Below are 22922 nucleotides of genomic sequence, written 5' to 3' on the forward strand. Positions count from 1 at the left end.
TTAGATTTTAAAAATTTGGATACAAATGCAGGCACACATTTCAATTACACATTACAATTATGCACAGATTTATATTAGTCAATCTCTTAAAATGTCAACAAAATACAATCCTGATTGTGACAATTTTTTTGAAAAAAGTTATAGAGTAGGGATACTTTTACAAAATACTCTGAGGACGCAAGACAAAATATTCAATTCGAGACACTGAGCTCTGAAAAGCCTCATGGCATCAGCCTGTCTTTGGCTTCCAATAAAGTTGAAAAACACTAAGTGACTGCTCACATAGATAAATGCCGAATCCAACAAACATTTTAATCTCATGACAAGATTAATTATAAACTAAAATGCTGCCTGTCGCCTCGTCCCTTAACATTGAAGCCAGTTGCCACATGTGGAGCCTTCCCTCTGAGCTTCTGGGTCGGCTTCCATCATCTGTCTACCAAAATCTAATCTGGTTAAAATGCAAACTGAAGGCATTGCCTTTGTTTACTTCTTTTTTTTAAGCACTGTCAAGGGGAAACTAATCGGCGAATCAGTTTCACATCTCTGGTGACGACTGCAGAGATGCAGGAAAGAGCAAGCGAGAGAGAGAGAGAGAGCACTGGGACAAGTGATTTGGTAGATAAAAAGAGAAGATGATATTGCCACAGTGCTGGGGGTATTAGAGGAAGTCATTACTGTCCATCATCAGGCAAATGAAGACATGTTTAAGAGGAGATGAATGGTCTCATTGTTGGTCTTTCTGGAAAGGGAGCTATTGGGGTTTCATGTTTCAGTTAATATTTGATGTATGAGGTTGGTTGTATCAGTGAGTGAGTTTAGTGGTGATGGACTAGTTAAATATGTCTGGTTTTAAGCATGTTTGAATATTTGAGTCTTTTTAAAATTAGGAGAATTTTGTTTGTATTTTATCTTCCAATTGTTAGCATTTTATTCTGTTCTTTCATCTATCTTCTCTATTTATTCAGCTATTCTCGCCTTTCTCTCCTTGTTTACCACAGAATCTACTCTTCTGAGAGGTGAATGAGATATTTCATAGTCCAGCAGAATAACCAAGCTGATGAGAGAATAATTATTTGTTCATTTGCTGCATTGGGCCTTGAGTTTGACTTTGCATTAACTTTTTTGTTTACTGTGAAATAATCAACATTGATGTTGGTGTATTTCTTGTGAAGTTAATGGGAAAACACTGATCAATAACTTACAAAGACTTAAGTAAATCACACTGTTAATTTGTAAATGGTTAAAAAGGAGTCATTGAAGTAAATTTTAAGTCACAATATTACTTTTGAATGTGTGTGACAACATGTGGCAGAGCTTTGTCACAAGTTATGAACTTAGCATTAACTAAGGTTTGCAAGTTGAACTAAAGCTCATGTAAAAAGCTCAGAATGGCTAGTGGCACAATAATTGGCACTCCCAAAAGAAGTTGCTTAAATTATCCGGCACAAATGGCATCAATTTGCGAGATTAGGATTCAGGACTAAAAGGTCGATTTATTAAAAGTCATTTTACAAATCTTTGTAAGAGATGCTAATAAAAGTGGATTGTGTGTTATGTATTCACCCATACAGTTTCAGTTGTCATTATTGGCAGATAAAAAGAGAAGATGACATTGTCACTGTGCTGTTTTTGCCTTTGTTTGCTGCCTTATTTGCTAATATGACATTATATAAGTAGTTAAGTTGCCCAAGTCAAATATCAGGTTAACAAGTGATTGACAACATAGACAGAACTGAAATGCATCATGGTCTGCGTGAGAGCAGAGGATGGTTTGACACGACCAGTGACTCAAAACTATCACACTGTTTGGAAGTGAAGCGCTTGTGTAAACAGAAAAGTCCACACACATTAGACTGGAGCACTCAGACAATGACCCAAGGTGTTCTAACCCCAGAAAGAGCAGAATATGGAGCAGTTCCACTGGTGAACAGGGATTTCAAATGTCTGGAAACTCAAGTTTTCAGGCTGTGTTTGACTGACAGATGAGCTAACATAAACATGTCACTTTGATACCAATCACATTTGGGTTTCTCCCTTCAACATCCCTCTTCTGTCCTCCTACATACTCACAAAATGCAGCTGAAAATAAGTTCGCTCTTCTTTAGTATTGTGGCACTTGTAAGCTGTTAAGCCTCAGCAAAAAACGAATACTTTCAAACGTTCACATTTTGTTGCAAAGTCCATGAAGACAGCTTGAATGAAATAGGAGTTTCATTCTGGTATTGAGGTCGACATGTTTTCTGCTCCAGTTCTGACATCCATCCTTACCTTGTCAAGTTTTAGCACTTCCATCTTCTCCCAACACCTGGATATTTTATACAGCTGAATCATAGCACCATAGCTGTGTAAAAAATTGCAGTAGTGATTAAAAGCAGCTGGAATTTCACTGTCTTACTTTGAAGATTTCTATCCTTTTTTCCTCAAATATTTTATGTTCTTAAAAACAGCTCGATCTAATCAGGAGAAAAAAAATCGCATCTCCAAACAAAAAGTTTATGTTAATACCTGTTTAGGGGTATAGATTGCTCTGGCAATGTTTTCTGTCAAGTGAGGATGTTTTTTCTTTTAAGCTGACCTTTATAGCATAGAAGCTGCACCAGCACTACAGCTGGACAATTTAGTCTTAAATTTGTAATTTGACTTTGGAGCAAAAACATTTGAGAATCCTTGCAGCTGTGGATAAAGTACTGTTCAATCAGCAAACTGGATAATTGCATATGATTGTTAAGTGAAGGAAAATCACACGCATAACTGCAGTTTTAGATTAAAAAAAAGTTTCTTATTGGCATAGAGAAAATGTGACTTAACACTTCTAACTAGTGCTTTCGTAACATTTTTAAATAAACTCAAAGATTAAATACTTTAACTCTGAACAGGTTTATGTTGAGCTCTAACTAGTCAACATGTGTTTTAAATTCAGGAGTATTTTTGTATGAACAGTTATGCTGTATATTTCTTCACAGTTTACACAATGCTCTAAAAATAAATGTAGGTTCGGTCCTAAAATAATACGTGAATAAAGTTGTTCTTCTCCCATGAGTATTGCCTACAGGTTGATGAATTAGATCAGGGATTTCAGCTTTGCACCTGTTTGAGTCATATAGGTCTGCATTACAGGTGTGCATGTGTGCCCCTGTGTTCTATCATTAGAAATGATTTCTACATGAGGAGTGAGGCTCAGTCCTAACAAAGCAACATGTACAGCACAATGCACATTGTTTGACTGATAGGACTTTCTGTGGGATTTAGGCAGATTTTTCACAGGTCTGTAGGCAATGACCCGAATATTTTCAAGTGAATGTCGATGCATTTATATCTAGCATATTAATCATTACCCTACCTCAATAAATAATTTTTTTTTTTTGCGATGCATATTTTTATTATCTGGATTGTAGTGCTATTATTGTTCAGCTGCAGTCTCCATCCCTAATCCTGAAGGACAGAGTAGTTATAAAAATGAATGGATGGTTTTTGAGGAATGCTTTGATAAAATCAAGAGTGTTGGGTGGTGTAACTGATAAGATTTAAAGTTGGGTTCAGACTGAGGTCATGTTTTTTAGTATTGTGTTACTCTGTCCTCCATTAATGGAAGTTGAAGCACTCCTCTCACAGGGATTCCTGCCTGATTGTGTGTGTTTGCATGCTATCTGCCCGGTGGACAGAGTTTAGAGCAAGCTGATGTGATGGGACAATAAATGTTCCAGAGGCTTGATTGCAGATGACTTGGATAGCTGCAGAGTGCGGGAACAGATGAGAAGGACAAAGTCTGGTGGAAAAAACTCATCAGAGAATGGTGCTGTACCAAGAACATTTCCCAAAGGACTGAGCTGGCAGCAAAAGAGGAAAACTAAATGCACTTAAAATTTTTAAGAGTAAATATGTTCCAAAATAACACAAAATGTCACTCTAATTTATAAAAAAAACACTCAGAAACTGCTATTGTATATTTCTCTTAGCTTGGAAAGCTTTAAAAAACATGAAACACATATTATGCTCTCATCTAAAGCTGTAATATTACAAATTAATGCACCAGTACTATACAAAGAACAATTTAGAGATGGCACTGTTGTGTTACTGACCAGTTTCTTATCTTGTCTCAGCTTGAGATGGTACATGCCTGAAAATGACTGTGTCTCAGTCTCATTTTACAGGGTCAAGAAAGTGACAGTGAACTTCTTGTCAAAACGAATTAAAACCCAAATAGATGTTTCATGGTTGTCATGGTAGTCAGAATAAATGCTATATCCTGTCTCGCGTGAAAACAAGAAGCCTTCTGGTTGTTCTGTTACGTATCAGCATCTATTGCGTCAGTTTTGTGATTTGAAATGTGTTAAGGAAATAAATAAATCGCACTTAAGGTGAAACACTGAGTCAATCAAGAGCGAATCAAGATGCAATTTGATTATTATTTTATTAATAAATCAAGGAAGTAATATTAACAATGACTCCCCTGGCTAGTTCAGGAAAGTGAAGAAAAGATGAAGGTACATTGCTTTTAATATCCACCAGTAGGCCTGTCGCGATAAACGATAAATCGATTAATCGTATGATAAATTAAAACTATCGACGTCATTTCAATTATCGGCATTATCGTCTCTTCCGGCCTTTTTCTCTTTCTGTTGATGACACCGAATGAAAAAAGGCTCAACTCCGGTGCTCTCCACTGACTCCTCCCTTCCTCATTTCCTCAGTGTAAAGCCCAGCGCACACCACACGATCTTAGAGCTGTCAGCCGATTGTCGGCCCATTTTTAAAACCTGACAGACCACACATTAGCCGACAGAAATCCTAGGTATAACGGTTCGATCGGGTTCGATCCTGCCGTGTGGTGTCCAACAATGGGCACAAAATAATGGCTACAAGTCCAGTGAACTAATTTTAAAACCAGACATTAATCAATGCTTTACTACAATCTACCTGCAATGCATGTAACTAGTGTCAGCGTAAAGTCCTGACTGAATGAAAATCATTATAAACTATTTACGTCACGTTAACGAAGAACAGCTGAAAAGTTACCGGGTTTATCAACTGCGGTAGCAATTTCGCTCCAACTCCTCCTCTTGTCATTTCTATATTCTTTGCATGTTGAATAAACATTAATGTTGTTTCCACGTCGGCTGGACTTCGGGTTGCGCCGTGTCAGCTGTTTGGGATTCCCCGACGTAATTTCCCCTCAGAAAACACAGAGGAGAATCCGCGCTTTCTGATTGGCTGCCTGTCACATTTAACAGGCTGCGTTAAAGCTCCCAGTCGGGGAAAACCCCTGATTTAGATCGGAGCGGCAGCGACGATCTACCGTAACACACCACACAATCTTAGAAAGATCAAAGGTCTAAGATTGTCATAAGGGGAAAAATAGGAGCAAAAAATCATGTAGTGTGAACTATTGCATCAGGTAGTCGATGTGCCCATCTTCTCTATTTAAATCTAATTATTACTGAAGGGCAACATAATATACAGACTTCATAATCTGCACTCTTTTGGTTGAATGCAGTATTTATTTCCACTTTGGCTTTATGTTGTTTAGTTTTTATCAAGTACATTTTTTGTTAATGGAGACTGAGAATCCATTTTGTTTTTGGTTGTTTTGTTTATTTTGTTCATCAGTTCCAGTGTTAAGTGTTCTTTTGAAAATAAAGTGTATCTATCTTTGGCAGGAAATCACATGCATTATTACGTCATTTCCATTAAATCAGTGTAAAAAGGTCTTCAGACAATATTATCGTTTATCGCAATAATTTTTTGAGACAATTAATCGCTCAGCAAAATTTGCTATCGTGACAGGCCTATCCACCAGCCTTCTTACAAAGAGGGGAGGAAAAGGGAGTATCCCACCAGTTTCAGTTCACTTCACAACTCTGGTATTTGCACCTGCAGACTGTGATGGTTCAAACCCAGTTCAGAAATATCCTTTAATATGTGTTTCCAGCTAGCTGCCTCCAGCATGAAGGGTGCTTTATAGATAAAATTGATTGACTGCTTTTCTGATTGAAATAAAACAATTACTGGATGTCATAACAAATCTCTTTAAGAATTTATGACAAATTCATACATCATTTGCATTTGCATTCCTTCTACATGAACAAATACAAATAAGACCAATTTGACTTTTGTAGATACGCAAAACTTGATTCAATGTTTTTTTGTTTGTTCACACAGGAACCTTGGGAAGTCTGGGCTCAGAGTGTCATGCTTGGGATTAGGTGAGTCTGCTCTGAATATGTTTTTATACACCCTGCAACCATACAGGTCTGGAGACAGGTTGGCTTATAGCAGGGCCCGGTCGGAACTGAAAAAAGGTATTAAGCAGGCCAAGCTCCAGTACAAACAGCAGATTGAGGAACATTTCATCAACAACAACCCCCGAAGCATGTGGAGAGGCATAAGAACCATGACGGACTACAAACACAGCACTCAGCTGACCAGCCGCGACCCCACCCTGCCTGACACCTTAAACAGTTTCTTTGCCCGCTTTGACACGGCGGGCAGCAGAGAAGCCGCACATCTACCCCAACTGGAAGAGCAGCACCAGCCCCTCGTCTTACAGAAGCATCAGGTGACGTCCACCCTGAGGAGGATCAACACCCACAAAGCTCCAGGACCGGACAAGGTGTCAGGCCAGACGCTGAAAACCTGCGCCGACCAGCTGGCAGGAGTGTTTCTGGACATTTTCAATCTGTCCCTGCAGCTCGCCATGGTTCCTGAGTGCCTCAAGTCTTCCACCATCATCCCTGTACCGAAGAAGAGGTCCATCACCAGCCTGAACGATTACCAGCCTGTCGCTCTGACCCCGGTGATCATGAAGTGCTTTGAGAGGATTCTTCTGAGGTACATCAGAGACTTCATCCCCGCAAACCTGGACAGCCTTCAGTTCGCCTACAGAGCGAACCGGTCAACAGAGGATGCTGTCTCCATCACTCTGCACACAGCCCTGACCCATCTGCAGCATCCCAACACCTACGTCAGGATGCTATTTGTAGACTTCAGCTCAGCATTTAATACTGTCATCCCAGACAAGCTGGTGCTGAAGCTACTCGAGGTGGGGCTGCCCGCTTCACTGTGCCACTGGATCAGAGACTTCCTCACCAACAGGCCTCAGGTGGTGAGAATAAGTGGCTCAACATCGTCCCCACTGGTCCTCAACACAGGCACGCCGCAGGGCTGTGTGCTCAGCCCAGCTCTCTTCACCCTGTTTACACACGACTGCGTGGCCATCCACCCCACCAACACAGTCGTGAAGTACGCGGACGACACAACAGTAGTGGGTCTCATTTCAGACAACAACGAGACCCACTACAGAGAGGAGATTCTGCAGCTCACTCAGTGGTGTTCAGCCAACAACTTGGTGCTGAACACAGGGAAGACCAAGGAGGTCATTGTGGATTACAGAAGGTCCAGGAGGACGGCTCACACTCCCCTTCTCATAGATGGAGAAGTGGTGGAACGTGTGGACAACATCAAGTTCCTGGGCCTCCACATCACTTCTGACCTCTCCTGGAACACAAACACCTCCCACCTGGTGAAGAAAGCACAACAAAGGCTCTTCTTCCTCAGGAAACTGAGACGGGCTGGACTTTCCTCACGGCTGCTCGTGAACTTTTACAGGGCGATGATCGAGAGCATCCTCTGCCTCAACATGACTGTGTGGTATGGTAGCTGCACAGCACTGGAGAGGAAACAACTGACACGGGTGGTGAGAACAGCACAAGGCATTGTGGGATGCCCCCTCCCAGACCTGGACTCCATTTACACAGACCGGGTCAAGAAGAGAGCTGGATCCATAGCGATGGATTCCAGCCACCCGGGCCACAGACTGTTTGTGCCGCTGCCATCAGGCAAGCGGTACAGGAATATATGGACTACAACAAATAGACTGAGAAACAGTTTCTTCCCCACAGCCGTCAGAGCCATTACTCCCTGCCGCCCCCCCCCTCCCACACATATCATAACCTCGCAGTCACACATACATATCCCCCACCCCCACACAGCCATATTGTTCTGCACTTTGCACTGTCACATTATCTGTACTTTGCCATAATTGAACCTGCTGCTACTTCTTTGGTGTGGTTGAGTGCCTTTAGTTAATTTAGTTGTATATATTGTTATTATTATTATTGTGTGTTTGCTTATTTATACTGTATATATTTGACCTTTTGCACGGGAGCTGCAATGGAAATTTCGTTGAATTCTGTTCAATGACAATAAATGCTATCTATCTATCTGTCTTGTTACTCACTGATCAGTCACTTTTATAGCAACCATGCGATAACATAAATTCAAGGTGATTGACTTCTTATGTCTTGAAATTCAGTTTGTTTGGTCTAAGTCTGTGCGAGAGCATCGGAAGCTCTGCAGGTTGAAGTTAACGTCAGTGACGCATTTGCCTCTTTACAGTTTCTGTTAAAAATTTTCCCCAGCTCAGCGTCAATATTTAGCATTACTGTGGGAAGAAGACAACGAACACACACTCAGATAGTCCCCTGAGTAGCATTCCTATTTCTGTTACCAGGAAGAGATTTAAAAAAACAACAGCTGAGGGAAATGTGGCTACAGAAAAAAAAAAACAAATATCTTTGTTCTTTTACCGAGATATTTCTCTGGTATGATGCCGAAACTGAGATGGAAAAATAAAATGCAGCTGGCATCACTGATGCAGGAACTAGAACATTTATCTAGTGATTTTATGAGCAGTAAAACAGAAAAGATTGTTTTAAGTCAGAGTTCTACGGATCGCCACTATGTTCAGTCCATTGTAACCATGAAACATTTATTAAACTCACTGGACCTACACTTAATGGCCTTATCTTTGTGGCTGCCATGCAACTGTTTGTTTCAATAATGGAAAACCTTTTTCTCTAAATACTCCCTCATCCCTGTCTAAAATGTTGTTGTCAGTAATTATCAGTAAAGGAATCCAAACAACTGCTGCAAAATATGCAGAAACCAATGCTCTTATTATCAAGCTGCCATCTGTTTTCTCAGAAGCTCAAGATGATTCCACGGATCCTCAGATTTATAAGTTTAACATAGAGTACTGTAAATCTTTAAACTATGAAAGCAAACAGCATATTAGTTTGTCTTGTGCTTAATGTGAAAAAAGCAGTGGGCATTTTGTTTTATTCTGGATTTAAATAAAAAAAACTACATTAAATAAGTTTTGCCAAATGTGTTCTGATATTATTTGAGCCAAACTCAAAATAGTGAGCTGTTAAACTCAATTCCTTATCGTGAGCCGCCCCGAAAAGTAAAAAATGTGATCTATATGTGAAAAAAATTCACCACAACAATGAGGACATGGGAGCTACGTTAAGCAGTCTGCGGCTTTTTTTCTGACTTGAAAAAAGAGTGATGAAACACTGAAGACGTACAGGAAATAGTTGGAAACAAACGGTCCTTCCTCCTATTAAATCACGGACAGGCGATCTTCCAATGTTGCATCTTCAACCCGCCTCAGCATAGTTGGAACCCCATCGAAGTAGGTTCTAACAAAGCGTCTGGTACCACGTAGCCGTTGCTAGTGGAAAACCTTTATGACTGAGTAACATCGAGTCAAGCCGCATCGAACAGGTGCTGCTGGAAAAGGGCAATTAGGTCGCCTCCAAAGAGACTCTGTTCAGCATGTTTATTTTGTGAGAGTATAATGTTGGGCTCTAACAACATCTCTCAGCACCCCAGGCTGTTTGTGGTAGTCTCAGAGGTCTGGTTGGTGCTGCTCAGTGCAGAAAAGGTCAACCTGATGCCTGCAGGCTGGCACATGCTGTGGCCTGGCCAGACATGATGCTGGCAGGGGAGATGAAGCTACAGGGCAAAGAGTATGATGCTAAATAGTGTTTGAAGGAGACGTGCTGAGATGGATGAGGATTATTTGTCTACACTGTGTGTCGTGAGTGCAGAGTTTCTCGCGATCAAGATGTTATTTCTTTGCCACCAAGGCCAAAGCTTTTTCTGTTGCTGGTTTTGTCACTGAATTTGTTCCTGAATATTTGAATATTTTTTTGTTTTGTCCCTGAGAGAGCGGCGTCTGACTGAAAAGTAATGTTAAAGTGCAGTGAGTGACTTGGGGTTCTGCAGCTCAAATTTCTACAACTTGATTTGACTGGACTGACTTACTCTGACGTAGAAAATTCACATTGAAGGCATAATATATTTATTGTCCAAATATCAGCATGATGATGAATGGTATTATTCCTGCACCACATGCTCTCTTTGAACTACGTTCTGGCAGAAGTATTATCACCGCAGGTTTGTAGTGTCAAACCTAAACACATAAACCACTTGATAATTATCTAAGAGTCGCTTTTTGCTCATTGTTTGTCTTTTTGGGGGTTTTTTGTTGTTATTTTTGCTTTATCTTTAAAGCAAACGATAGAGCACAGTTTTATGCTCTATTTGCTTTCTGTTGAAATGTTTACTGTTAAAATATAGTGCTGTACTAAAACATTCACACCTCTTGAGGTTGTTCACATTTCAGTGTTTGGCAGGTTTCAGCCACAACCTCCAACGTAAATTATTTGGTTTGTCAGTTTAGGTGGATGGTCTGGTACGTCTGCAGTCATGCCATCCTCATTTCATATTCAGGTTAATTAATGCTCTGGGAGATGTTCAAAACCTGGGATATTGTTTCATGACCCAGCTCTAGTTTAAATTGTTCAACCAGTTTACAATCGGCAAAAAGGCTGAGTACAAAGACAAACCACACTTATGTATTCTTCTACTTTGTATAGACGCACTTCTTTTTTCTTTTTCTTTTTTTGACCCATCACATAAAATCCCAATAAGTTACACTGAAGTTTTTGGTTGTAAACATGAGAAAATGTGAAAATGTTTCAGGGATATGAATAATCTTGCAACATATTATATAACAGGAGTAATCACAGCATCGACACTGAGAATATGTCATCGGAACATTTCACTTAATGGAAAAATTCACTCAGAGGCACTCATCAAGTAATGAGCCACACATTCAGCGGTGCTAAATCATGACTCAGCAATCTGTTTCTTATTCTCACTGCTTGTGTGAATGACAACGAGAGGATGTAACTGTCGACTGAGTTGCACATGTTTTTTTTTAGGAACCAGACCACAGCTGCAGGATGATGCTTTGAACGATACACTCAGCAGCTTCATTTACATAAGACCTCGTTCGCCCAGAGAATCTCCTCTCATTGCTGCTCAGAAGTCCCCGCAGCTACTTTCCTCTCACTATTCAGCAACACGGCTGAATGCAGCCGTTAATCCAAATATTCTGATTCGTTCTAACATAGTTAGAACAGTAACAGGAGAAATTGGCATTAATATTGGGATGGTTGGTAAAACCTACGTGCAGAAAGGGCTCAAAGTAAAAAAAAAAATTCTTAAAAATTATAAGAAAATCAAAGCAACACTTCTGTAAATCAAACAAGACAAACGAAACTGAAAGAGAAACCGCAAAAGATAAGATCAATCAATAAAATATCTTTATACATTTCAATCCATCCGTTTGATAATATAGAGCCGTGTATTATCAGTGTTGCCATAAATTTTAAGGCTGCAACCTCATTACACGTGTATCACACTGCAAGTTCCTTCCAACTAAACCCGACTCCAATCAAAACCATCTCACCAGAGAGCAAACCCTAAACCACAACAACAAAATGTGTCCCAGCAGTAAGAAAAAGAAGGAAAAAAGTCCTGTTATAATTCACAAAAATAAAAACCAACCATAGTCTTCACAGATTTGGTGTGGTTGACTGGCAGTGATCATTACAGAGTGTTTTGGATCCCTTGTGCATGAATCCTTCTTACTGAACGTGCCAGGAAAATAAAGAAACTTATTGGCAAGTATGAAGAGTTTTGAAGGTAGAAGATCACCTTCACATAGAAGATGTTCTTTATTTTCCACAATCCAACTACTTTCTAACTGTAGAGGAAAATTCATTCAGTTTGAATGAGCCAAACCTCGAATGAGTTTAACAAGAAACTTTGCTGAAATTCTCCTTAACAACCTTTAAAATGTAAAACTTTTACGATTTATCCAAGATAATCCAAGATCCTAAATGTTGTATTTTTCTACTATAGAAGATGAACAAAAATCTCCAAGATTTATAGATATTTTTCTTTGTTAAATTCATTACTCTATACAATGGGCTACACATTCTAGATATTGCGTTTGCAGTGAACAATAATTGCCCATGCAATGTCATAATGGCATGGGTACTGATGCGACAAAGCAAATACATTAAAACTATCTTTTCATCTCTCCTACCTCATCTAAATCCTCCCCAAACACATGCAGATTGTAAAAATAAAAAACACATAGAATCCAACAGAAAATTTTAAGACCTTTTTAAACTCCTAATCTTCCCACAGTAGCAACACTGAGGTGCCAGAATCATCTAAAACTAATTTTCTGGTGCGACAGCATGCTCAAACACATGGGCTGAGTAAGAACAAAATCACAGGAAGTCCAGGAGCAGATGGTGAGGCCTCCATGGAGCTCTGAATTCATGGAAACACAGCGAGATAATGTGAAGAAACTGAAATTCACAAAAGAACTGTGGGAAGTTCTCCAAGGTGCTGACAAAACACTTTCAAAGTGGGGTAAAAAAGGAGGATTAGTGGAGTGTAATGGAAGGTTTGTTAAAATAAATATTAATTTAAGGATTTCCAGGCTTTCTGGAAGTGTTATGTGTTCAACCAAACTTTATTGCATTTTAAATTTGACTTGCACTGTTTCTTAATTGGCTAGGTTAATCTGCATTTGGTCTGCTTTAGGCTCTTACAGTAAAAATATTTCTTGCCATAAAACCGATGGTTTTATCTCAATGTGATGCTAATTTATTAAACCACTTTTTTTTAGTTTACATAACTGCAAATTGATTTCTGCAAAGAGTTGTTGTAAATTCTCACCTCATCAAAAATGTCATCTGCAAGTACAAAAAAATTAAGTGTTTTGGAAATTTGACATGTCGTTTGTATATAAAATAAATTATTTTGGTCTCAATGTTGACCCCTAGGGGGCACCACAAACAAAGTCCAAGCATGTTGTCTGAAAGTTACCCAATTGTTGCCTTTTGCTGAGATAACTTCTCATCCAGTGAAGAACTAAGTTGAAAGGATATTTCCTCTGTGCACTGACCAGGAGAGCTTCTACAAACAAACATAAATGCAAATATAAGTGCTAAAGTGGAAGGAACATAATGCATAGTTTTTAGTTTATGAAAACGCAACATATATTTGAAAGCGTGCATTTGTCCATACTTTGTAAAACCACTACTCACTGCAGTTTAAGGCACAGTGAAATGTGCCTTTAACTGCACATCTAGAGGCTAAAGGTGGCTAAAGGTGCAGGTGGCTGCACTCAATTTTATTTCAGGTTAAGCGAGTAGAGGGGCATAAATACAAATAGCTGTAGAAAACATTTAACATTTTCTCCTCACAATATGTTCGGACATAGAACTAAAAAAAACAATAAAACATAAAACTTTGCAAGGCACTGTTGGCGTATTATATTAACAAGCACTACTCCCTGTCTGGCTGTATTTCAGAATGTCATATTTTAAAATATTCAGAAACTGACTGCACATTGGTTTAAACTCTCTCACTATGGATCAGGAAGGAATTTAATCTCTGCTCACGTTCTGCTAACATCGAAGCAAAACATAATATAATTACACCTCAATTTACATCTCTCTAAAGACGTAAATTGACTCTGTCTGCTTGAAACTGAATCAGTTAAGCAAAGACCATCCAGAGAGAGGAACCTGGAGGATGGACTGATTGATAGGCTATTAACAAATTCATGAGAACGTTGGAGCAGGAGCAGCCTGCAGCCACTGATAACCCCCTTTTTCTGCCAACACACTGACCATGGGGTTTATAGTGGCATGCTGTAAGCACACACACACACGCACACACACACACTTAGTTATTGGTTGGAATTATGGAGAGATTGTACAGAGAGTTTGTTTTTAATGTGGAAGCACATTTTAGGTTGTTGGTGTTGCTAACACAAGAAAGCGCTCATGCAGAATTCATGAGCAGTATCATCTCAGCCTTTTTTATTGTCGTCTCACACTCAAAACACATTATTCAGGTCCAGGTCTTCTTCCCTGGATTCTTGCTGCACTGATGCGGCACTAATAATGTATTCTTAGAAAATTCCCCAAGAAATTTCTGCAGTCCTGCAGTTTGCAAGACAGCTGGACGGAGCATGTCACAGTGGTGCTTCTCAAGGAGAGATGCCGCATAGGCCACTGTCCTCACAACTTTTTGTTTTCTGCTGTTATCAGTTGACAGAGGCTCAACCATCATCTCAGAAGTAAGGAGGACAAATATTTCAGAGGTCTATTGAGTGATTTATTATCCTCTCACATTCAATCGCACCTCTCCTTAGTGCCTAAAAACACAAACAGGGGCTCCGTCTGGGGGAAACGTTATGACAATTCTAAGGGCCCCTAACCGAAAGGGGGCCCTCCACAATTTATTTATTTTTTTGTTCATAGAAGTAAAAAAAAAAAAAGGGGGCCCTGTCAATTACAAAATTAATCATATTGTGTTTTCGAAGATTGTTTTTAGCAGTAAAAATGTTATGTTACCCCTCAAAGACCAAAAAGCAGACAACCATATCTGCCCTGGATCTGCATGAAATGGTTCGTTCCTGCTTGGACCGCTTGACGGTGACGGTGTTCAGCAGCAGTTAGTGCCCGTTTGGCAAGAACCACTGTGGTAGTTACTATGCTGCTAAGAAAAATTATAAAATTAGGTTTTCAAAAAATAAATAAAAATAGAGAGAGGGAGAGAAAAAGGTAAGGATGTCAAACCTAGTTTTTCTCCAAGAGGTGGGTAGACTGGGAGAGATTATCAACCATTTAGCATAGTTAGCTTAGCTACAGACTACTGTTTGCCTCCTTTTCACTAGCATTTAATGAATTAAGGAAAAAAATTACCAACATATTGACATATTTAACCTGTCCCTTGTACCTTTTACCACTTAACAACAGATGAGTCAGTCAGGAGCAGCTCTAGTCCCTCCTGACCTGCCCTCTCCTGAGTGAAATTACAGCTGCAGTATGTAACTTTTATGTAAATTTTTTTTTTTTTTTTTTACATATTTGTTAAAACTGTCATTATGTTGTGACAATATGGCATGAGAGATAATCTGTGAAAAATCTATTTCTTCTGTCTTCTCCCAGTGCTAGAAACAACCAGTCAGTGGCAGGAGAGTTTTAGTGCTGTCAATCACAATCTCATGTGGTGCTGCTCATCCTTCCTTCCCTCGCTCTGTGCTATGCTGCAGCTAGCATAGCCTGTTGTGAGTGCTCAGTCTAGTTAGCATAGCTACCAATGACGACAGATAAACAGTTTTCCTGTAACAATAAGTTGTTTTTCCACCATTAGCACATTTAGCAGTAAGTGAATGAGGATGATTGACAGCCCTAAGATCCTCCTCCTGGTTCTGATTGGTTGTTTTGGCCTTAATGTTGCATTACTTTAACCAGTAATAGTAGTTCAGGGAGGAGGAGAAGGACATTGATCTTTTCACAAATGGAGAAAACATATTTTTTTATTAAAGTTATATACTGCAGCTTGAATAAAATGCAACTACATAGTCTGGATTGCTTTATGTGTATTTTGCACGTTGCTTTTGACTATTGCTTGTGGGGAGAGACATTTCAGTAAGCTAAAACTAATAGAAAAAATTTAAGCAACCTACTTGCATACTGTATGCAGACTGTTGGATGTAAAATTCATGAGCAGTAAATATTGTACTAGTATCAGTATTGAACCAAAAAAAGCAAGTTGCAAGCTTTTAAAATTGTGATGCTTTTTATGGGTCAAATAGACTCAACAGCAGCTGCGCAGAGGGGCCCAATCAAATTTTTGTCAGGGGGCCCAAGATTCCTGGGGGCGCCCCTGAACACAAATAAACATTAACGGCCACAGTACAGTACAAAGAGGCGGACTTTAGTTTTCTAAGCTAACTAAATGTAAAGTTTTAGCTGCCACACTCTGGTTGAGTGGACACAATTACCTTTGGACAGTAACAGCAGGGATTTTCAAATCCAGGACTCCAGGGCCAGTGTCCTTCAACTTTTAGATGTGTCTCTGCTTCAACACACCTGAGTCAAATAATGAGGTCATTAGCAGGACTCTGGAGAACCGCTGCTGTCCCCTGATTTCAGATGAGCAGAATCGGATCCTGATAATAACATACTGAGGAAGACGTGTAACAACTTTGATTTTGCCGAAAGCACTTAATGCATTTACACTACCTGCACAGGGATTGTGATACAGAACTGAAAATCCTATACAGGAAATGCTGTGAGTTGTAAGACAAATTACTTTGATTCTGTTGAATTGCCATACTAAAATCTTTTAAATTATTGAACCACGATTAAATGATTTGTTGGATTTTTAAAAAGCTTTCAAGCACAAAATGGTTTTGGTCTTGGGAACATACAAGAGATCCTGAATTTGTATGCATCTGGTGGAGATCATGTGCCAAGGTTAGGTTATTTTCAAAGCCACACATATTTTCTGTCACTTCTATGGTTTAAAAGAATTTTATTGAGATACTTAACTAAAAATAAAAAAAACAAACCTTATTCAGACGAGCACATTTGAAAAGCAACTGACTGCAGAAAGGAGACAGCCTGACTGATCACCAGTATTTTTTGAGTTTTTATACTACATTAGTTTATAATAGTTGAACATCAAGAATTTATATTCTGTGCAATAAGTACTTGAAAACCGATTTCCCCCCCCCCCCATAAATCTAACAAAACAACAATAATAAATATTACAGATAACATAACTAATGTGAGTAAGCAGCAGTAGGGATTAACTTTAAAACTTTTTCAAACTTTTATCAACCTAATTAGTATGAGCAACTGTTGATTTTGCCCTTACATTTTCATCCTGTGTCTTTTTGTTTTTTATGCTGTATAGAGTAAAATAAACATATTGTATACTGTCCACTATTTTTGTTGTTTTCAAAAGGTAGAAAAAAAGCTGAGCGATGTAACAGCAGAGATAAAATAGGAAATCAATAAGGCTTGAAGAGCAGCACAGACAGGACAAAGTGATGCAACTGAACTGAAAATAAGTGCATAAGTGAGGATACAAAAATGATCTTTAGGTGAAAAAATATTTTAACTCACTATGCTGCATGAGGACTTATCTTGCAGTATATTTCTATCCCTTGAGAACAAAAACAACTTGGTCAAAGCTTTGTTCAAGTCTGGAAGATTTTTATGCACTTTTTCTAAATATATTCTAGTTTTACTTGTGTTTGTTAGCATCATTAATCCCCTGGTGTCTCAAGTTTCTGCATGTCTGTCTGAGTTTGAGCTGCTCTTGGTTCCCGGATGTCCTCAGTAACCTGTGTCTTGTCTGCCACCTGTGACTAATCTCTCACCCACATCCACACACTTAATCACTTCTACTATTACAAATAGCCTCCATTAATTACTGTCACATCCTCTGCTCAGCATCAGTCTCAATCTCAAGTTTCCTGCCCTTCTGGACTTTAGTTTTATCCTGCTGAACTTTCTGCTCCTTCATCATCTTAAGTTTGTGTAATGAAGATTTTTTTTTAACTATTCCTGTGTTGACCAGTTATTATTCATGGTAAACATAAAGAAGGCTCAAAGGTAATTCAAAGGACCTATAGCACAGGAAACTGATTTCTATTTTAGGGGGGGAAAGAAACCAAAAACATTGAGTTCTGATAGTTTAAAAGCCAGGTTTGTCATGTAGGTTCCCCTAATTACCCGTGAAGAATTGGGAAATACTTTTGTCTCTTGATGTTGAACGTTGGGAGAGACATCTCGAAAATACTTACTCCTGTAATTGCAATAAAATAACATAGTATTGACTCATGGGAGTTGAGTACAAATGCACTCCCCCTCTGTTCAGATGTTTGTTAGAAAGATAGTTTTAAAACCAAGTGTCATTTTCTTTTCACTTCAGCCACAGCTACTTTGATTTGTTTTGGTTCTTAAAACAATTATCAAGAGGTCGATCCATTCTCCTAGAAATTTTTGTGACGTGAGTAGGCATGACTAAGCTTTGCTATTTGCAGCCAGGCTGTGTGAAAAGCTGACAAAGGAGAGTTGGGTGTAAATTGAAGCCCCACAAAGCGTTTACTTTGAACACGTATCAATCATTACATGATATCTATTGTAAGTTAGGGTTAAAAGAACTTAAAGGGATAACACCTTTAGCCAAGATTGTGCCTTTTTGTAGAATAACTTGTTTATAAGAAGCAGTGTTTATCATAGGGCATAATTTTATTATAAATATAATAGTTACCATCTTCCCCAGTTGTTTACTAGAAGTTAATTAGAGCTTGGTTGAGTTGAACTCGTCACAGTTTCAGCTAGAGATGCTAAAAGATCACTGCATTAACTAAAGCTCCAAAGCAACTTCAAGTGACACCTTCAGCAGTTTCCATCCTTAGCTTGATGTAATCAGGGCTTTAGCTTCCATCAAACAGAAGGCTGAGCTGGGTCATGAGGAGCAGCAGCCTTGACATTAGAGCTCTGCAGGCTTGTCATCCCACACTGAGTCTCAAACAAAAAGCCCAGAGCTGCGACCGAACTCCGTCAGCAGTGGTTACGTCTCCACCGCTCCGGCGTCAGATTAGAGAGATGATTGAGCACTCGCATACGTGTAAAAAGCTTGTGCGTGGAATGTGGTTAAAGGTAGCAACATGTATTACGAAGCTGCACTGCAGCATTGTAAGGCCGCGCTGTAATGGCTCTGCTTCGAGCTGCATTTGAGGATAACCAAAGCTGCCATGGTTACTGGCGTTAACAATGTCCTGAGGAGACTTCTCCTTTAGGCGCTGACATTGCTTCAGCCCGTCACTCCTGTGGTGAACAAAACTATGATTGCCATTCTGCTGGTGATACATGTGATACATTCAGAACTTTCTGTTCCTTATTAGATTGTAGTAATGCGTTACGGCGCAACAGAGCCAGTGTGTCTTTAGGGTGCCATCTGTACAGAATAATGAGCGCTGCTATATCATTACTTCTCCTCTAGTGGGATGCGCAGATGGGATTTAGGTTTTTATTCCATAGTTTTATGAAAGTTTAGAAGTAGAGGTCAGTAAAGTCAGAGAAAGAACAGCCTCTTTGTGTAAAGTGTTCAACATTTGGATGAGAGATTCAGTATCCAAAGCAGAACCAGGGAGGAGCTGATTCTTTTGAGCTTATGAGTGGCCAGACATAATCAAAAACAGTGAATACCTCAATTGTTGCATTCTTTGAAGAAAAAAACATTTCAGCTAACATCCTTCATAAGCAAATGAGATGTAGTTAAAGTTGCACTGTTGTAATATTTTTTTATTCACGTGAGGACAGATTTTCCTTCTCAGGTTTTTAGAAGTTCTTTGTACAACCTACATGTAACATGACATCTACATCCTCATGTTTCCTGCAATTGCTTCTCCGATTGAGACACAACACACGGCTCAGATTTTTATTTGTAAGAAATGTTATGAAACAATTATTTATTGTAATGCTATTGAAATCCAAATAACAAAATGTGAATAAAAATGTAAACAAATAAAGGAGAAAAGTTTTACAAGACCCTCATAGTTTAATCAAAAGTCTAAATGCCACAGTAATGTTGTCTGCAGGAGCTGAATGTAGCTTATTAAACACATTTTCAACAGATTCCAGTTGTATGTCTGACACCATTAAGCGTCACTAAGTTACTTAGAGGTCTTAACTCTTGAATATTTTAAAGCATTTCTTAAAGAATAACTGAGTCTGGGAGAAGATTGCAAACATAAATACTGTCACAGTTCATGATATTCATTATAATCCATTCAGACACTAAAAAGGAAACAAAAAAATTATCTAGCTTATTTTACTTTTTTTAATTGTTTTGGTCAATTGGACCAGACAGTTTTTGAAATGATCAGAATCTCCCATCATCTGTCCGTCTGTCTGCCCATCCATCATCTTCGACTTTTTTGAGATCATGTCATAGAGGTAGTAGGTCCACAAGGGAAACTTAGATATCCCTCTCCCCAGCGACAATATCTGACTCTATTAAGAAAATAAATGTTTGGAGAACATGATGTGTAAATAATTTATCATCACAACAGCAGAATAATAATGACTTAAAAGAGTTTGAATATTAATTTATAATGTAGGTTCTGGAAATGTCTGGGAAGTTGATAGTAAAATATTTGTTCAAAAGAATAATTGAAATAAACTTAACTTACTTTGAAAGCCAAAATCTATAAATAATAATTTTCCTTTCAACAAAAATTAGCCATAAATGTTCCATAAGCATTCTCTATGATATATTATTGTCCATTTTTATGAGTTTCTTTATAAAATTTCTAATTTTCTTTGCAGGCAGCATAAATATTTTTTGCCGTTTCTAACGCTTTGTGTATTTCTGTGATTCCCTCTGGAGACAGTTTTCAAATAGCTAAGCCTGTTCTGACATCAGCTGAATAGAAAGCATTTTCTTCCAGGTATGTATTCACCAAGGACCTGTGCACTGAGGATTTACTGTCTCCTCCTGAAAGTGGAGGATCACCCTTTTGTCTGGCTCTTCCGTTTTGTCTGCAAGGCCCTTGGGGACCGGTTGTCCAGATGTGCACTCTTCACACACAGATAGGCACGTTGTCAGAAAATGGACATAAGGACAGGGAAGACAAGGTCCTCTAAATATGCATGACAGCGGCAAACAGAAACAGTCACCCGTAAAGACAGAGTGACTAACGGGCATTCACACAAGGTGATCCCTCAGCCCTCAGAGGCGGCGCTGAACAGGACAGATTCTTCTCTCGGGAGCCTGACAGCCTCCATCGGCTGGTGTGACAATGCAGGGATTAGTTGTGTTTACTGCAGGATGTCAGACGCAAACACAGAGCAGCACTGACAAAAAGACTGACAGTGGAGAAATGGTGATGAAATTCCCAAGTGATGAGAAGTCTCTGTTTTTCCCTCTCCTGCAGGTACATGGGTGACATTTGGAGGACAGATAACAGACGAGGTATGAAAAACATTCCCACGTTTTATTTCTGTTTTTGTGTATTTCTTCTTCAGGGTTTTCCACCTTCAATCTGACATAAATAAAAAATAAAAAAAATCAGCAAAAAAGCTTCCAAATCATCACCTTCCTAAAATAATGGCATAAGTATTTTTTATTTTTCTTCTTTTGGCCAAAATGTGATTTAGACAAAAATAAAATCACTTTTGGCAACTTGTGAACAACGACAGAAGTTCAAAAATAAACTTCTAGGAATATAGGGAAATCTGTGATGTGATCATCATTCCTTCAGATCAAGATAATTAATTTTTAAATGAGAAATGGATGTATACAAGGTTAAAGTTTGGTAGTTACATAACATGGAAACTTTCAAAGTCCACTGTGCTTTTAGAGGCGAAGGACATATAATATATATGTACATATGTGAACACAGGTCCCCTTCACACTCTTGCTGATTTACATTAATATTATTTGATGTCGGGTTCAGGTTCCTGGCCCCGATCATCAGACCCTTGTACACATAGTGACAGAAAAGAGAGCAGAGCTGATCCCGGAGGTTAGAGAAAAAAAATGCTTATGTAACTGAGTCATTTTTCCTACCTAAGGGCTGAGTGCTGTCTAGTTACATGATGACCCCTTGAAATGCTGCACCCTTTTTCACTCCATTATTCTGTATGTCCCTGGTGCCAACACCAATGTCACTCATATTTCTCAGTAACTTCAGGCGACTTGAACAGCAGAGAGGGAAAAGCTTGTTAATGCACACTGAGTAAGTTTTAATACTACAGTGCACATCTGGGAAAAAATCACAAAAAAGCATATCCAGATTTTCGTTTTAGTGCAGCTGACAGAAGGTCTCTGCGTTAGTAAACATTTGCTCCGTTTCTATTACAAATGTGAGCAAAACGATTATATTTTTCTAATGCAACACCCCCCACCCTCCTCCACAATTGTGCAATTGTGGTGTTTTGATTAAGGGATGCAATTAAAATCATAATTAAGATATGAGATGAGATCTATTTACATGAGAGCCACGGCACTATTGGTCATCATTTATGTTGGCATCTTAATGAGGCGTTGCAGCAACAACCTTATTGTTAGGAGTGGCTACATATGCAGCGTTTTGGGAAAACTTTAGTTGGCAATTTTGCAGAAAATTTTGAATGACACACTTAACTTTTGTCCAGGGAGATCAGTGCCTACAAAAAAAGCATGTTGCTGCTGTAGCTACAAACTAGTGAGATTCATATGAGAAAAGGTATTTCCATTGCAGTTTTGTAAAATACAACAGTTTTGATAGAAAAAGCACTTCATCCTAGATCAAAAAATATTTTATCAAAAAATGGGAGTTTTTACAGAACTGCTGTATATTGACAACCTCAGTACAATTACAACCTCTAAAATTAATTAATCTCTGTTATAGTAGAGTTATGGTCTTTTTCCTCTGGCTTCTAGTCAGTGCAGCCTGACTTGACCAGAAACGTTTTCATGTCACCAGTCCCTCTTTTTTAAGAATTACTTCACTGGGGTTCCAATTGTTGGGATGAAAAACTGTCACTAATCTGCCGTTATAAATTTCTGTCAAACATTCAACTTTGGTAAGAAGTTAATAAAAAGTTTTCATTGCATTGAAGAAGTGGCCTCTGTCTACCGTCAATGTAAAACCCCAGAAAAACTAGAAGTTGTTGATTACTTATTAGGAGTTATTAGAAACTCTGATCAACCTGAACCAATGAAATCTAAATTAAACAAAGGAACTGATGTGATTGTTTGTGGAAGACTTGATGAATCCAAAGAAGAACTGCATGGCGTTCTGTCGGGTTATGTAGTCCCGCATTGCATAGTTAAATATCATTAATGCCTTGTCCCATAAATTAGGGTATATAAACCTCTTATGTTTGGGTTCTGTAAATACATAA

General features: G+C 38.8%; 1 protein-coding gene across 3 annotated transcripts in view; it reads left to right on the plus strand.

The window, feature by feature from the left end:
- Positions 1-22922, plus strand: part of kcnab1a (potassium voltage-gated channel subfamily A regulatory beta subunit 1a) — a 102653-nt gene that overhangs the window by 59581 nt on the left and 20150 nt on the right. For all 3 annotated transcript variants that reach the window (XM_032545455.1, XM_032545454.1, XM_032545456.1), the window contains exons 2-3: positions 6163-6206; positions 20969-21006. In XM_032545455.1, coding sequence (XP_032401346.1) covers positions 6163-6206; positions 20969-21006 — 82 coding nt within the window. The remainder of the gene's footprint in view (positions 1-6162; positions 6207-20968; positions 21007-22922) is intronic.

The sequence above is a fragment of the Xiphophorus hellerii genome, chromosome 18, assembly GCF_003331165.1.
Source record: "Xiphophorus hellerii strain 12219 chromosome 18, Xiphophorus_hellerii-4.1, whole genome shotgun sequence".
Lineage (NCBI taxonomy): Eukaryota > Metazoa > Chordata > Actinopteri > Cyprinodontiformes > Poeciliidae > Xiphophorus > Xiphophorus hellerii.